The sequence below is a fragment of the Abrus precatorius genome, unplaced genomic scaffold (assembly GCF_003935025.1).
Source record: "Abrus precatorius isolate BTA unplaced genomic scaffold, Abrus_2018 Scaffold7, whole genome shotgun sequence".
NCBI classification, from domain to species: domain Eukaryota; kingdom Viridiplantae; phylum Streptophyta; class Magnoliopsida; order Fabales; family Fabaceae; genus Abrus; species Abrus precatorius.
In genome coordinates, this window is record NW_020874417.1 from 22,423,325 (window position 1) to 22,441,196 (window position 17,872).

The 17,872-nt window shown below is 32.6% G+C and overlaps 1 protein-coding gene across 1 annotated transcript; it reads right to left on the reverse strand.

Moving 5' to 3' along the window:
• Window positions 1-4,016: 4,016 nt before the first annotated feature.
• LOC113873314 (uncharacterized tRNA/rRNA methyltransferase YsgA) lies at window positions 4,017-13,632 on the reverse strand. The gene is made up of 4 exons (XM_027511378.1): window positions 13,315-13,632; window positions 11,922-12,213; window positions 11,608-11,658; window positions 4,017-4,796 (listed from the first exon to the last, which is right to left on the reverse strand). Exons 1-4 carry the CDS (start codon window positions 13,584-13,586, stop codon window positions 4,404-4,406), a joined length of 1,008 nt encoding a protein of 335 aa, XP_027367179.1. The 5' UTR covers window positions 13,587-13,632; the 3' UTR covers window positions 4,017-4,403.
• Between the last annotated feature and the right edge of the window lie 4,240 nt (window positions 13,633-17,872).

The window sequence follows — 17,872 nt, forward strand, 5'->3', positions numbered from 1 at the left end:
TTGAAAATGGGAAGGTCCTCCCAAATTTGCTTTTCTTCTCTAGAAAATTGTCCATGAGAAGCTTTTCATTAATGGGGAGAGAGTTAGGAGGGTTATGACTGAATCCCCAATCTGTCCTAGATATGGTGAAAATACTAAGTCTATTATGCATACCTTGAGAGACTGCTTCTATGCTAAAAGTGTTTAGAATCACTTTATCCTCCCAGTTCATTGGACTCAATTTTTTAGTAATGGTTTGTTTGCCTGGATATTATTTAATTTATCTAATACTTGTATGAGAAACTTTCATAACTTGCCTATAATTTCTGGTATTGTTATTTGACATATTTAGAAACATAGGAATGAGTTTATTTTCTAACAGCATTTTGCCCATCCTAGCACTTTAGCTTAAAAGGCTTTATTTGATGTTGATTATTTCTCTTGTTGTTGCAGAAAAAACTCTAAACCTCTAACCATATTAGCTATGGATCATAGAAATGTGAGATGTGTTCCTCCTCTTGCTAAATAACTGAAACTTAATGTTGATGGAGCAATGTCAAGAGCTAGTGATGTTATTACTTGTGGTGAACTAATTCGTGGCAACCATGAATAATTTATAGTTGGGTTCTATGCCAACCTTAGCCCCTACTCCCCTCTAAAGGTTGAACTTTCGGGTCTTTATATGTGTATCCAACTTGTGGTTCAGAAGAACATCTAGATCATTTGGATTAAAAGTGACTACAAAGATGTCATCAATCTTATCCTAAATGTCCAGCTATCATCCCATCCTTTGTATCCATTGATCTGTAATATTAGGGATTCTCTTAGAAATGTTAGGTTTGCTCATATATGTAGAGAGACAAATCAATGTAATGATACCCTTGCTAAAATGGGTCTTGATCTCCTATTCTTCCCCCACCCCTCTTGCCCCATCCCCCTTTATCAGTTTGAGAACTTGCCCTCCCCCCTCTTGTTCCTCTCTTAAACTTGGATGCTTGTAATTTGTGGTTCTCTAGACCCCTTGCTTGAAGGTCTTTCTTATTTTAGGTTGTTAAGTTTCATTTATTTTAACAAAAAAATATTATAAAACATTTTAAAATAAAAAATTATTTTAGTGATTTTTTATTTTTGAATATTTTACTTTAATATTAAAGTGTTTTTGTCTTATCTATGTCTTGATAATAAGCTTTTACAATTGTTTTATATTTTTATTATATTATTTCTTTTTTTTTTTTTTGTTATAGTATTATTTAGTTATTATATTATATTTTTTACTATGCTTTTGTAATTGATTTTGTATTTCATATAGTTTGTTTTAATGTTATTTTACCAAGACATAATTTTTGCATTATTATTTTATTAAGTCGTAAAATGTATACGGACATGATTAGGTTGATAATATTAATTAATTGAGTGATTTTTTTTTCTTTCAATAAGGACATTTTTAGACATTTACCCAAACTAGGCTTATGTTGTAAATAAATTACTATATGTCAACCTAAATATAATAAGTAATTATTATCTTGAACTGAAACATCTCAATTATTTATTAATTTTAAGTTTAATTCAATGGTGCATAATTATTTAGTGGTTCATAGTAGAAGCCACCCTGAACCAAATCTAACATTTTTCCCTTTCATTTTATAACGAGGCTTGAAAGGTTTCTTATTGGAAGCTCCTGTATCCAGCAACCGAGATTATTTCAGTTTCTTACTAATGAGTTTGTCAGTGGATGATGTCACATGTGTTTATTAAAAATGTTCATAAGTGGTGGCCATTGATCATTTCTCACTATGGGGAAATATCCACGCTCAGCTGGCATTGCCCCCATCTGCATATGAACTTGCTGCACTTATTTAACATTAGCTGAAATGTTAGAACGTACCGTTTCAGACAGCATCATGAAGACCCATCGCCATCAAGAATTGATGGACCTACCCCTCGTGTTCTTGTGCTAATTAATTCTTGTGTAGAACTTCACGTATTGCCAAAACGAACTGATGTCGGATTCTTCATATAATTGGCCAGCCTTCCCACATTGATTTTAACTTCCCATTGTTGGCTGCCACATTTTGCCTTAGATTGTGTGCAATTGGCATTGTCAGTTCTCACATTTTGCCTTAAATCGTCAGCTTTTGACCATTAATCGTAGTTTCTCCTTTGAGTTTCACCAAAGTAACAATGATACTCAGATTGTCTCCTGTGGTATGGTAATAAGATGTTGGATCGATCATCAACGCCTTATTTTTTGGTCAAGATTTGGAGTATCACTGCTCTTTGATTTCGAATCAAAATACGGCTGCTACTGTATTATGTTTCTCTCAGTCTATTCCAATAACAGAAGCGCAGAATATGTGTGTCTATTACAAGGCCAATAAACTCCTATAATTTTAGCAGATATCCCAAATATATGCTTAATCTCCTAAAAATTTACAAATACATAATTATCAGAATTACATGATTAAGTGAAATTCTCCTAATAACAAGCTGTACTTGTGTGTGGTAACAATCTACTATGTTTTGAGTTGTTAAAACCATTGAGTTATTAAAATTGAAAACAGACTGTATGTAATTTGAGCCCAAAAGTTAAGCCATGGTCAAAGAAAATTGCCCAAATTATTGGTAAGAAATGGAATATTTTGTTCATATACCCAAATTATTATAAAAGGGATTTTGCAACTATACCGAGCAGATGTAAATTTAATACGAAGTCTCAAGCCAAGGGCCTATATTAGGATTAGGATGGTTCGCAGTGTAGTTTTGAATGAACTGTAAATGGTGCAGTTCAAATTCTATGCCTGACTATTTTTTTATTCGAGTAGTAGAAGTAATTGAGGGATAATGGTCAAGCAATTGGCCTTAATAACATCTCTATAGAAGTTTTAAAAAGTTCAAAAATAAGACTAGAATAACTCATTATGTTCTTTAGTGGGATGTTGAAATATAACAATATGTCCAATAGAAGAAGAAAACTAGTTTGGTTCGTATACATAAGAACAAATGTGATATCCAAAGTTATGCAAACTGTAGTGAGATTAAACTTATGAATAACTCTACGAAGTAAAAAAAAAAAAAAGTGATTGAACATAGACATGGGAAGAAACTGAAATTGCAGAAAATTAATTTTTATACTAGAAAGGTCTATAATAAAAGATATATATCTTTTATAAAAGATGATAGAAACATATTGCTACAAAGAAAAAGACTTGCATATGATTTTTATTGACTTGAAAAAGGTATCATTAAGTATTAAAAGAAGTGGTATGGAAGGCTTTAGAAAAGAAAATAGTTTGTGTAGCATATATTTAAACTATATTATGAAGGAATAATTATATATATGAGAACTTATGAAATTGTATCTAAGAACTTTCTAATAATAATAAATTTACATCAAAGTTCTGCTTTGAGCCCTTGCAAAATATCTATGAAGTTAAAAGAAAAGTTTCATTGTATTATAATACAACCAGATATGTTATATAATAGTTAATGTTAGTCCATAAAGAAATAATACAAAAAGAATGTAATAATGACAAAAATAAAAATAGTGAGGTGAATGAATGGACAAAGAAAAAACAAAACACAAAATGGTAGTATACGAACAAATATTAAAATAATATTTATAATGAAAAAGATGATTAAAAATAATCTCAGGTAATTCAGTCATGTGCAAGACCTTTGGAGACAATAATAAGAAAGTGAATTGCATAAATTTTAATCCAATAAAAAAAAATTGAGGAAGATCCAAAAGAATGTTAAACAAAAATTATTAAAAGAGCCTTTTTAATTATTTAAAGTTTTTAAAATTTAATTTTTGACTCAATAGTATCATGTGATTTATGTAGCTGACTTGACCTTATAGAATAAGACTTTGTTATTGTATATAAATACACTTTACATTTAGGAAAAAAAAGCATAAAAATGGTCATCATATATAATCACATTGAAAGCATCAATTGTTGAGCTCCACCAAATCAACAATACTTCAATAAGCAATGATAATTATTTCAACTAGAAAAGTGATGAAGTATTGAGGTCTAAGTTACCAAAATAGTATTGTATTTTAGCCCATTTTCTTGGTTTCTATTGTGATTTATATACAGACATTTCTAAGAAAATGAAAAAGAAGCACCCTCTTTTCTTAGCGACGAAAAGGGTGCTGGAGTGAAGATACATAACATACAGATATTTGAAGACTTTCTTCCCGCCCAATCCTCAGCCCAACCAAAATGTGAGCAGAAATACTAGCTTTAATAAGAATAAAAAAGGGAAAAAGTTGCAATCCGCATGACAGTTGGAGGCATTTTTGCTGTGCAACATAGCCTCTTGGATGAGAGGTCATAATTAACTGCACCTGTACATGTCTTCCTCGGCCCAAAGAATTGAAGAACTTGAATGAGACAGCACAAATATAGAATCAGAAAATATCATCGACTCTTTGGTTGTAGCATATACAAGAAAATTCCACCAGCAACTGAAACATTGAGTGATTCATATTCTCCAGCCATTGCAATGCTCACAAGCTCACATGCCTGCAGGGATTTTTCTGAAAGGCCACTTCCTTCACTGCCTAAAACCAAGCACAATGGCATATCTGATATGGAATCACAGAAACTTGGAGAAAGCAAACAAACTGGCTTGACCAACCCTTCATGCTCTGGATGCCCAGCAAGCAACTTCATATGGAATTCTTCTTTGAGAAACTCCAGATGATTCCAACTGCCAGACACAAGAGGGACCTGAAAGGAGGCACCGCGGCTAGCTCGTAGAGCTTTCTCATTGAATGGATCACAGCAGCCAGGAAGAAGAAAAACTCCATCCTGTCAGATATGCAAAAAATTTAATTTCTCATAAAATTTTAAAAAAGAATTTTAAATTTCTAATAGAAATAAAAGCAGAAATTATGAGGATATAAAATCTCTTAAGAGTATTTAAAAAATATTTCATCATATCTTTATTGTATCTTTAGAATATTTTAGTGTATTTTATATGTTCTGTTTTTAGGATAGGTTTCCATATTTCATGATTTGTTTCTAATAGGTATTGCCAAAAATAAGGATAAACCCAATTAGGGATTGGAATCGCAGGTTCATCACTTTTACACTCAAGAAACTAAAAGCCAAAAGATAGTACGCTACATTTGACCTTAAAAGGCCTGCAAACTTCCACACAGGATTTCCTCGCCAACCTCTTACTCCCCTTTATTTTCTAAATCTTTGCTGCTTTTTAAGACTTTTCCCTTCCAACGTAGAAAATGTTGATACAACCTAAATCCCACTTTTACCCCTTCCTTGATGGATTTCTTCTCAACATGAAAGTGGGTCCAGGGTCACAAAATATATAATTATTCATGCTGATCTCATCAGCTTGTAATGTTGTAGTAGCTGACTTCATACATTGTGCCCATTCCAAATATATCTTTATGAACCAATCCAGCACAACATCCCTTTAAATCACTTACACCGAAGTCATCTATTATTGAGCCCCTTGATTTATCTTGCTACAAAGCAACCAACGACTAGCATCAGAGCTTGTTGAATTAATACCTGAACACCCTGTCATGTAAGATTCTTAATTCAGTAGTCTTCGCCATGGTGTATAAGTATGGGCTCAAATTTGGCCACACTTTATTTTTCAACATAAGTGGAATATTCCAGTCCAGTGTTTTTGTTTTTCAGTCATATCTTGAATTGTAGACCTCTAAATCATGAATTTTACCTTATAGGAAGGCCTATACAAAGTTCAGCAACTTTGCAGAAGAGTTTTAAAGCTGTGTCAGATGGGCCTGAAAGTCAGAACAGCGTTGCCATCACTGAAACCTGCCAGAATGCAAACATAGAGCCAAAGGCATGCCATGGGTGTCATACTAAGCTAGGACTAGTGCCATTGGAAAGTTGAGACATAAAGCTTCAACTTCTCTGAAGATCACTGTTAGGAAACCACCTCTCACTAAGGCCTATATAAGGAAACAACAGAGGAATTCAGAGAGAATTGAACAATTAATGTAACAGACTGCATGTGAAGCAATCAAAGAAATTGAATGATATATGTCAGGAAATGAAAGGGAATTAGTGGAAGCGTCAGAGGGAGAGTACAGGATCTCTCAAACACCTGTGTTATCAATAAGGGATTTAAGCAATGGAAGGAGGAGCAAGAAGCAAGATTGAAGAGAAGCAAGGAGGTGTAAGAGGAGTTGCTTCGTCTGATTCGTGATCTACTAGCCCTTGGGGGAACAACCCTAGGGACGAATCAGAAGGAAACAATCAGAGGAGTTTTGCTTGACCAAATGGTAATTGTGTGACAGAACCAAGGAGGAGGCTGGAAATTCCATTTTTCTCGGGTGACAATGTATATGATTAGGTTAACAAGGTTGAAAGGTATTTCTAACTAAATTCCATGGGGGAAAGAAAATGGTTGCAAGCTGTGATGTTGGCAATGGAGAGATATGAATTGAAATGGTTTCAATGGTGGGAAACTCATGCCACCGAAATCAGTTGGGCATCATTCTGATCTGCTGTTAACCATCATTTTTCAGCCGGCAATGGCACAGAACCCATACAAAATTCTACTTAGCATGCAGCAGGCAAGAATAGTGAGCAAGTATCATGAAAAATTTGAGTTAGTGGCAGGTTTGCTGCATCATTCCTATGAGTAGGTGTTGCAGGGAATATGGATGAATGGGTTGAAAGAGATCCGAGTGAAACTCAAGATCCATCACTTGGAAAGTCTAATAGATTTGTTGGATTTGGCCTAAGTTATCAAAGAAAAGAATTTGGCTGCTGAAATTGGTGGCCCTCCATTGAGCAACAGATTGGGAATGCCAGCCAAGGGTTCCTCTTCAACAAGAACCACACCTATCAATGTTGAGTATTGACTCAATCTGTAAAAGTTAAATTGAAGGCGGTAAATCTATGGGGTCCAAACTTCCCTATAGTTGGAAAAATAACATGGACAATGTTGGGGGGTGCTATTAGAGGAAGTGAATTTAGGAAATTGTCAAATGCCAAGTTAGAAGAAAAATTGAGAAAAGGCCTATTATCCTTTAGGTGTGATGAGAAGTTTATGTGCAAGTACAAACAATTCAATCTGATGGTAGAAGAGACTGTAGAAGAACTAAGTGATGAACAAGATGAGGAGCATCAGAATAACAAGAAGGAGATTGAGGAGAAGCCCCTTCAGTTATCTCTTCACAGTATGATGGGGATGACATCTAGGAAGACTTCAATTTATAGAGGGCATCTAAGTCTATGTTTGAGAGTTGTGTTTAAGAAAGGAGAGAAAGGAAGGGGTTAACCCTCGTTTGGAAGTTATTTAATTAAGAAGGGAAGGGTTTGGGAATTTTTCTAAACTCCTTCAAATGCTAGTTTTGGAAGTTTTCTCATTTTAGGTTTTCTCTCTCCTACTCTCTAAGTACTCTTTCACAGGTAGGATTCTAACCTTTTTTTTTTTTTTTTACTGAAAAATGTTAGTTTTTCGAATGAGAAATTTTTTAAAAAATTTATAAAAAATAAAAATATTGATTTTAAAATTATTAATTTATAAAGAAAGAAAAATATTTATTTTTTATTTTTTAAAAATAAAAAAATATAAAAAAGATATAAATTACAATAATATTATTTATATAATTAAACCTTCCATCACTATCTCATGCCCTCTCCCTTCCCCTCCCCTTCAAACCCTACTCCTTTCTCTCTTTTCAAACTCCCAAACAAAGCCTAAAGGATAAACAAGTGCCAATTGTGGTACATCCAACAATTTTATTACAAAAAGGTTGAAGCAAGAGCTTAAATTACTGGTGACCAATACTCCAAACTATTGGGTGGAGGTAGGAGATGGCCATAAGATAAAGTGCAAAGGGTTTACTACGCAGGTACAGAACATGCAAACTGTGCAAGATTTCTTTTTGTTTGATTAAGGAGGAACCAATGTGATTCTTGGGCTGAACTGATTGGAAGGCTTGGGGGAAGTAACGGAAAATTTTAGAGAACTAACTATGAAGATTTAGGTGGCAAACCAAATAATTATTCTTAAGGGAGAAGATCAACTGCATCCTTATAAACTATGTACAAGGTTCTACAGGGTGATGGAGAAGGGTTCTAAGTGGAGTACAAAATTTGAAGAGGTCTTGCACCAATTTGAAGAGGTTTATCAAGATTCCCAAGGGCTGCTGCCACAGAGATGACACAACCAAGTCATTTTATTGAAAAGGGAGCCTCAATTCCAAACATACGCTCCCTACAGGAACCCTCATTATAAAATAATGAGATAAAAGAAATAGTCAATGAAATGTTGATGGCTGAGATTATTAGGCCAAATGTCAACCCATACTCTAGTCCAATGATACTAGTTAGAAAAATGATGGAGGGTAGAGATATTGCATTGGCTATAGAGTCCTAAACAGAGTATTAGCTCCTAACAAATATTTCCAATTCCAGCAATAGATGAGCTAATAGATGAATTAGAAATTGAACTTCAAATCTGAGAGTCATCAAATTCCGATGCAAGAGGGGGACACCTACAAGACCGCATTTAGGATTCATGACTTGACCAATGCATCATCTACACTCCAAGCTCTCATGAATGATATATCGAGGCTATTATTACAAAGGTTTGTGCTAGTATTTTTGTACGACAAGACTATTTTGACAGGCTATTTTTGTAGGACATTTTAATTAGGGTGCTAACTAGTAGGCTCATGCAATGCATTTAAGCACGGTGCTTCAAATTTTGAAGGAACATCACCTGTATGTGAACAAGAAGAAATGTTGCTTTGGCCAACCACAATTAGAGTATTTGTGCCACTTAATGTTGAAGCTAATCCCACAAAAATTGAAACCATGGTCGGTTGGTCCCCACCTACTAATGTTAAGGGCTTATGTAGCTTTTTAGGCCTAACTGATATTATAGAAAGTTGTTGAGGATGATGGGAAAATTACAAGATCCTCGACCCAGTTGTTAAAAAAGGACCACTTAGAATGGGGAGAGGAAGTACAACATGCTTATGACACTTTGAAATCAGCTATGACACCTTTACCTATGTTGGCTACTCCTGATTTCGCAAAGGTGTTCACAGCAGAGACTGATTGACCGAGCTCAATGGCATCAGGTGATCCATGTGGCTGACATCATCTACTGACATAGAGGCTTGGAATGGAGATTGAGGTATTTGGGAAAGAATAGGGGTTGTACTTATACAAGGAAGACTAAGAGAGAACCCAAATAAGATGGGCCTCTAAACTCAAATTAACTAAACTGTTGTTTGAAAGAGAATGAAAGGCAATGTAGTGAATCGTAGCCAAGAGAGAGTGAGAAAAGTGACTAACTACTAAAGTGGCAAGGTGAGGAATGAGTGCCATGTTTGTGTGAGGAGAGAATAAACTTAGTGAGAGAGAATGAGAAAGCAGGCTAAGGCTAAGGCTAAGGTTGAGAGAGAATGAGAAAGCAGGCTAAGGCTAAGTTTGATGTGTCAGATGCAAATGGAGGACATCAAGCAAATACTATAGGAGAGACTAAGAGGGCAAAGTGGATCACAACATCAGAAAACTCACATAAGAAGGAAGTATAGAAAGCTGAGTGGGGTCTTCATAATGGTTTTCCGAATCACATCTAGAACTAGAACCCTCATGGGAGAGCCAACTAGTGAAGTGGGGTTGTGGGGGACGAAATTTGGAGATGCCCATTTTTTCTTAGGACGATGTCAATGGGTGGATCACTTGGAGTGAATGGTTCTTCAAAGTGAATGATATGGGTGAAGTAGGGAGGAAGAGGATGAAAGCAATGCTGGTAGCTTTAGAGAATCGAGCATTGAATTGGTACCAGTGATGGGGGAGTAAACTTCACTGATTTGGAACCAGTTCGAGGAGGCTATGATTCAAGATTTCAACCAGGTTTACGACAGAATCCTTTCAGGTCGTTATTGAGCATCAAGCAAACTAGTACTGTTATGGAGTACGAGGAGATGTTTGAGAGTCTATGTAAACTTAAACCATTATCATTTGGTATTAATGGAAGATAGGGAAGTAGTCAAATCTGAGGAAGAAGGTAGTGATGGGGTACTTGCAATAGAAAATAAAACACTTCAGCTGTCACTAAGGAGTAAGGTAAGCTTGGCTTCTCATCAATTCTTCAAGATTTGGGAAAAAAATTGGGAAGAGCGTGCTTATTTTGTTGGATTGTGGAGTCACTAGCAGTTTTCTCTCAAGAGAGTGGCTGAGCTAAAGCTCCCACTTGAAAAAATGTTGGAGTACATGGCGGAGATTGGCCAACTTTGGGAATCTGGTCATAAAGTGGAGAGGAGATGAGAAGAAGTACGAGCTCAGGGGCAGCCCTTCCCTTAGCAGGACACAAACTTCTTGGAAGAATATGTTTAAAGCTTTAAAAGATGCAGAGGAGGATTATTATATCTTCTATCAGCAACTGAGTGGCATTGAAGGAGAGCCACAACTCCTGTCCAACGAAACCCATGAGGTAATTGAAGAGTTGAAGGACATTTTCCAGGAGCCTAAGGGTTTGCCACCCAAGAGGGAACAAGATCATGCAATACTTTTCAAAGAAAGTACACAAATACCGAATATAAGGCCTTATAGGCATCCATACTACCAGATGCATGAAATTGAAAAGATTGTGGGAGAAATGTTACATGCTGGAGGAAAGTCATGAAGAAGGCCACCCATGATGATGTGGGAGCTTGTGCTGCTTGCCAAAGGAATAAGTACCAAGCCTTATCTCCTGTTGGGTTATCGAAGCCTTTACCTATACCAACTTAGGTTTGGTCTGACATTTCTATGGATTTTATTGGAGGATTGCCTAAAGCCCAAGGGGTTGACACTATCATGGTTACAGTGGACAGGTTCACTAAATACGCCCATTTTGCACCTTTAGTCACCCTTACACAGCAAAAGATGTTGCTGAATTGTTTATCAAAGAAGTTGTTAAACTACATGACTTTCCATCAACAATTGTTTCCAATAGAGACAAGCTTTTCCTCGGCAAATTCTGGATTGAGATATTCAAGATGGCAGGTATTGAGCTAAAATTTAGTTCTGCCTACCATCCTCAGGTGGATGACCAAACTGAGGTAGTTAATAAATGTCTAGAGACATTTGCGGTGTTAACAATATCAAACTGAGGTAGTCAATAAAACAGAAATAATGCTGAAACAAAGCTCTCAGACCAAGGGAAAAAGGAAATAAATAGTACATCACTATTTTGCTTTTACATAGGAAGTTCTTGTTGAGGAGAAAACTAAGTTGTAAATTTATTCCATACTTCATATGACTGTTTAATAGTGAAAACAGATTATTACATCACTGATTTAAAATAATGATGCATAAGAGTGACCTCTAGGTTTGTTTGAAAAGTGAAACTACAAACAAAATGCATTTCATCAATAACCAGTTATACCAGTCAATACTCAACAAATGACAAATATTAGCAGGCAAGTATATATTGGGAACTCTTAGATGAGAAGATATGTTCCCCATTCACTAAAATTACTTAAACATAGGAATCAGATTCTACATACTCAACAGGGTTAGTACTAAGAAAAGGAGGCACAGAGGAAAAGCATAATGATAACAAGAAAACAATGCCCCCTGACCACATAGGCAAGGGGAGAGGATAATTACTTACCCATCTGAAGGCCACTGCTGTTCTGAGCAAAGTACCAAGGTTACCAGGATCCTGCAGTGAACCATTCTAAAATCAGTTATGGCACATAAAGTTGTTAAACCTACAAGATTTATTATGATGTTTGCAGTTCACAATATTGACATAGACGTACATATGACCAAAAAAATTAGTTGAGGCCTTTTTGTCTCGGCAGGGAGGGACATTAATGAGAAGCCCACAAAAAGAGTGACCCCTTTCACTACAGATATGCACATATACAATATCAGGCAAAAATTCTGAGTCCCAAATGGTCAAATCTAGAAGTGACATTATACCTGAATCCCATCAAGGACTAAAATCCGATGCGCAGATGGAAACCACTTCTGGCAGTTCTTTTGATTGTAATCTACATCGAAAAAACTGGCAGGAATTTTCACAAGTGCAACTGCATCAATAGAGTCAATTGATTGCAGCCCAGACAGTTTTCTCATCACTATGGAGCTTACACGCACAATAGAAGCAGTGGATTTATCCAATCCATCAGGAATTTCAGCTTGATCAGGAAGAATCAAACAATCCATCAAAACACTTTCATCTTGTAACGAGTCTCGAAATCTGCAGATTTCTCTGCAAATAACAACTTTATTTCATCAAAGCTGTAGTTTTATTTCCATAATTTTAGTCATATCATTTATTCTTTAAAAGTGGAGAAAAAGTTATATGGAATAAGTTCAGTCTACGTTAATCAGCTAAAAAAGAGACAAGTTAAGCCATTTGCTGGTGGAAATTGAAAATTTTTGTACATATTTATTTCAGGCGAGGACACAGAATGAAGAAAAGAACACAGGCAATTAAAAGAGATTCAGGCAAACAAAAAAAAATTTAAGTACATTGTTTGATTGATGTTACTTTGAAGGTTTGAGCTCAACCACCAAAGCTTCCTTTCCAATAAATTTAATATTAATATACAGCTATTTAAGCATATTTAGGACACCAAGCTTGAAGCTTAGTAACTGTTCTTAGCTAGAATTTCAAACCTCTCATAACTTAAATTTAAATAACTAATAAACTAAAGGAACTACAAGCTCAACATGGATAAGATCAAGCCACAGAAAAAAGAAGTTCGAACCTCCCATAACTTAAATAAAATAACTAATAAACTACAAGAACTACAAGCACAACTAGGATAAGATCAAGCCACAGAAAACAGAGCATGAGCAGATTATTCTTTTTATAATTATAGAAAAAATCTTTATATGGAAGAAACTTTCACAAATAACCCTTATATGGAACTTATACGGGCTTATGAAATTAGCCTACACTTCTATGAGTTTTACTTAGCTTATTTTCATAAGCTTCTTGGTAAAGTTTATCAAAATAAGCTCCTTCTAACTCATTCCAATTAGGGTCATGTTCGAATTTACGACATAAAGTTTCGCACAATACGAGCTTACAGAATTCCAAACAGTCCTATAACAGTTTTTGAAACACAATAAATAATTAATCCAATCATCAATTAACAGTACAATTACAATCTGAAATACATGCTCCACAAGTGACACAAAATTTCAACTGAAAACAACTAAAAAATTTTCAAAGATTGAAAATTGGAAGGTCACCTAACTTAAAAAAAAATTCATAACAAACAAGCAATTTTTTATTAAAAGAAGCCGAACCTGCAAAAGGAAAGAAAATCGAGAGAAAAGCAGAGAACCGATGAGAGCAAACCTGATAGGGGTAGAACCCACAACAAGAGCAGAACCATGAGAGCGGCGATAGGAAGAGCAGTTGCGGAGTTTGAGGCAATGTTTCACAAATGGGTTAGAAACACTTGTTATTAGCTTCGGTTTTTCGTCGCGAGAGGCTCGTTGTTGTTGTGGTGGTGGTGGTGGTGGAGTAACTGAAAGAGTTCGCTTAAAAGACCATATTTTATTTGTTTGAGGATATAAAATGGAAACACATTGGCAGTGAGGATTGCTGCTGCTGCTGCTGCATTGCATTTCCGTCGCTGCCTCCTTCCTCTGCTCGCAATGGCTACGCTTATGATATCATAGCCATGACTTAGCATAGTTTAGTATTTTATTTGTTTTCAAAAGTTTTGAATTCTTAATTACTTCAAAATTTATCTTTTTAAGTTATATTTGGCTTAATACACTTTTAACATACTTTCTTAATTTCACTTTTCAATTTTGGTTGGCTATTCATGGGCTTTGCTAGTTCTCTTAGTTTTAATTTTTATATTTAGTGTTTTAAGGTTTTTAATTGTTTAATTTTTTTTTAATTTTACATTTTATTTAATAATTAATAAATATATAATATAGATGACATATTTTAAATTTATGTAAATTAGTATACATATATATATATATATATATATAATTTAAATAAAATATTAAAAATGTATAAAATTTTCATTTAATTATCTTTTATATTTTTCTTAATAAATTTACATTAATCAATGATATCTTAGATGTTTATTATATTTTTATTAATCATTACATAAATTTTAAGAGTAAAAAATTTAATTTAATCAATTGAGAAATTAAAGAAACTAAATACTAACAATCAAATTTAAAGGACCAAAACCACACATAAATTAAAATATAATTTTTATTTTTTTCCTATTTTTAACTATTTATAATCTTAATATTTTCTTTGTCTTTATATAATACTTTTTCCCCCTTAAACATAAAATCACTTATACTTTAAAGTTAAAATTTATAAATTATACATTAAAATTTACTTTTTCTTGTATCTTTTATATAATTTAAATTTGTTCTAATATACACTTATCCTGAGAAGGGAGTAAAAAATTTAAAGTTTGTAATTCTTGAGCATGCCTTCTTTGAGAAAAGAGTTTGCACAAGTATTTCTCCTTTTTTTTAATTCACATACATAAAATAAATAATAACATATCACATATTGACAACTTGACAAGTATCAAATTCGAAAGATCGATACATACAAGCTTCAACTACTATCATCTTCATAATGCAGATTAGCTACATGAGCCTTTGAGGTATCATTGAACACGATCTATAAATGTTCTCAATGACAAGAATAGATTTCAAAATATTTTGAAAACTACAATGTATCCCGCTGACATGTATACCGAAAATCAATTATGGTTCAATAATATTCAGTAACTCGTGTAATCAAGAATAAGGAAATCAACTATTAACCATGAGGTAATGTTGGAATAACTTGCATAATTTGCTTGAGGTTAGAATTTTCGTTTATATATTTGCTTTTATGAATCAAGAAAAGTATAATAAATTACTTGCGATGTTACAATTAGGTAAGACACTGCGATCCTGATGCTACGATTAGGCGATTATGTAAGATGCTGCCAATAACGTCTACGATGCAAGAAAGAAAATTGTTAAAAATTTAGAGTTCAGAAAAATAGAAAAGAAAAAAAATCGATTTTCTTAAGTTAAATTTAATTTTAATTTAATATATCTAATTCATATCTATTTTTTTTTCTGTGGATTAAATATCTAGTCTTTCAAAAATTTGGATTTGTAAAACCAGTTTGATTTAGGTTACAGATTTGACTTTTAAAACTATATTTCTCACCCACCTCTAATACATACTATTATAGTTTTGAAAATTCAAATGGATTAACTGGTTAGACCAGTGGACTATGAATGAGCTTGGTCGAAATTGGTGCAATTGGAAAAAATTAATAAGTTGTTCATTTGACAATTTCTCAAAAATTAAAAAAAAATATTTTTATTTAAAAATCTTTAAAAATTATTTTATTTTCCTTATTCCAACTCAAACCAATAAAAATCAATGCTTCGATAATTTTTCTTCAGGTCACCGTAAATCACTGTTACCGTAAAAAAATAAAAATAAAATATTTATTATTCTTCTACATGCTTACGTAGAAGAAATTATCTAAAATTATTTTTAAGATTTTTATTTTTAGTATTTATTTTCACTATGTTACCACATTACCACCTTCTAATTTATTTTTAAGTGTTAATATGAGATATATGGTGTCTAACTATCACTTATTTAATTATAATTAAATTAAAAAATGTATATTAATGTTTTAATTTTATATGACGAACTTATAATTTGTATCATGATTATTTATTTTAATAAATTGAGATATTTTATATTTATTTTTTAAAATAGGAAATATAACTTTTTATTATATAAAATATATATAATTAAATATTAATATTATAATAATATACTACATTGAAACTAATAGATTGAAATTTATTCTTTTTATGTAATAAGAGTAATATTTCTAAGTCTGTTAATAAAATTAGGTTATAAAATATATCATCATACTTAGTAAAATAAAGATGATATATTTATTTTAAGAAAGTTTGTTTAAATATTTAAAAAAATAAAAATAGACTTTGTCAGAAGACTCAAATATTATGCTTTATGTTCAGTATTACATATATGAATAATAATATTTTATTGTTAGATATAATTCATTATTTATAACATTAAATATAAATATTTTATATTTAAAATTATAATTAAATATTAGAAGAACATGTATTGTCACAGATAAAAAACAATTCCACTAAAATAATTAAATTTCAATTAGATTATAGTTCTTATCTAATTAAATCAGACTCAAATGAACACAGAAACTAAATAATTATTAGAATCTTTTCTTTTATAAAAAGAACATCAAAAGTGATGTGCAGTCGTATATTCTCCCTCATTTACTATTATCATAACGACAAAAAATGGTTTTTTAATAAATTATTCTTGTAAATATCTGGAGAAATTAACATAATTGTAATTGCTCCATTTGTTATAACAAAATAATTATAAAATTATTCGTATCATATATTTTTTAATAACAAATTGTTGATGTTAATAATATCATGCATAAAATTTTTAATACCTTAAATTGTTAATTTTATGAATTTAATAATCAATCATTATTTAAAATATTATATGCAATTAAATTATTTTTCTGTTCAAAAATCTTGAAGATAAATTAATAATTTTCATGAAATTTGCAAGACCTAAATTCAATGTTTGGTGAAATCAAAACTACTTAAAAATAAAGTGTAGGAAATTTCTTAACACTAAAGAACACAATCGAAACTCATACTTATCTACAAATATCATTAGTAAAATACTAATTAGTTAGAAGTGAGAATAAATTGTCAATCTTTGTTAGAATGTCAACTTCTGTAGATAATCTATTCAAGTTAGCCTATTACACGTTATGTTAAATGTGTTCAGACAGATGGCTTGCATTCAAGTTGACTCTACTCCATTTTGCACCACTCATATTAGACTAGGTTGGGACAATTATCCAAGACGCATGTCAATGGTGCAAGTGTGTGTAACACTTTTAAAAAAAAAAAATTGGAATATGGTTAAATATATATTTTATTAAAAGAAAGTAATTAGAAATTCAAATTTTTAGATAATTTTTCTCTTTTTTTTCTTGTTTATTCAAATAGTAATTGATTACTTGTCTTCTTCTAATTATCAGCATAAAATGAGAGGAGAGACTTGTAGTTAGAATAAATTATTAACATTAATCTTTAAGATTATTTTCAATTTTGAGTGTATTCTCAATTAGACTTTAGGATAGACTCACCAAATGTCAACTACTTAATAGAAAAATTAATCCAACTTTATATCAAGTAGATTATACGATTGCATAGACTACCTAAGAGCATTGTGTCACCTAGAGATCTATGCTTCACTTCAAGATTTTGGGAAAGTCAACACTAAACACTAAGAACCAAGTTGTGACTTAGTTTGAGTTATCATTCCCAAACAAATTATCAATCATTAAAATTTGTTGCAGGCTTGTGCGCTAGAATGAGGAGACAATTAGGATTAACACCTACCATTGACCTACAACAACAGTCATCATACGAGTATTGGAATAACTCCATATGAGGCCTTTTTATGGATGTAGGTGCATAACACCATTATGTTAGTACGAGGCTAGTGAAAGCATATTTATTGGATTAGAGATAATTCAGCAGAGCACGAAAAAGTTCAAGATCATATGTGAAAGATGAAAGCTACACAAAGCCGACGAAATAGTTACTACAATACACATATTTTTTAGGGTTAATACCCACAACTAGGTTAGGCAGAATTTTGAAACCTCGAAAGCTTAATCCTAAATTCATTTAACATTTACCAAATCCTCAAAAGAATATGAAATTCAATTTACATTACCTTGTCAAATCTTCACAATGTTTTCCATGTTTCACAGGTCAAGTATCTTTAAAAGATAAGTAACTTACGAAATTTACCTTTTCGAATTGACAATTGA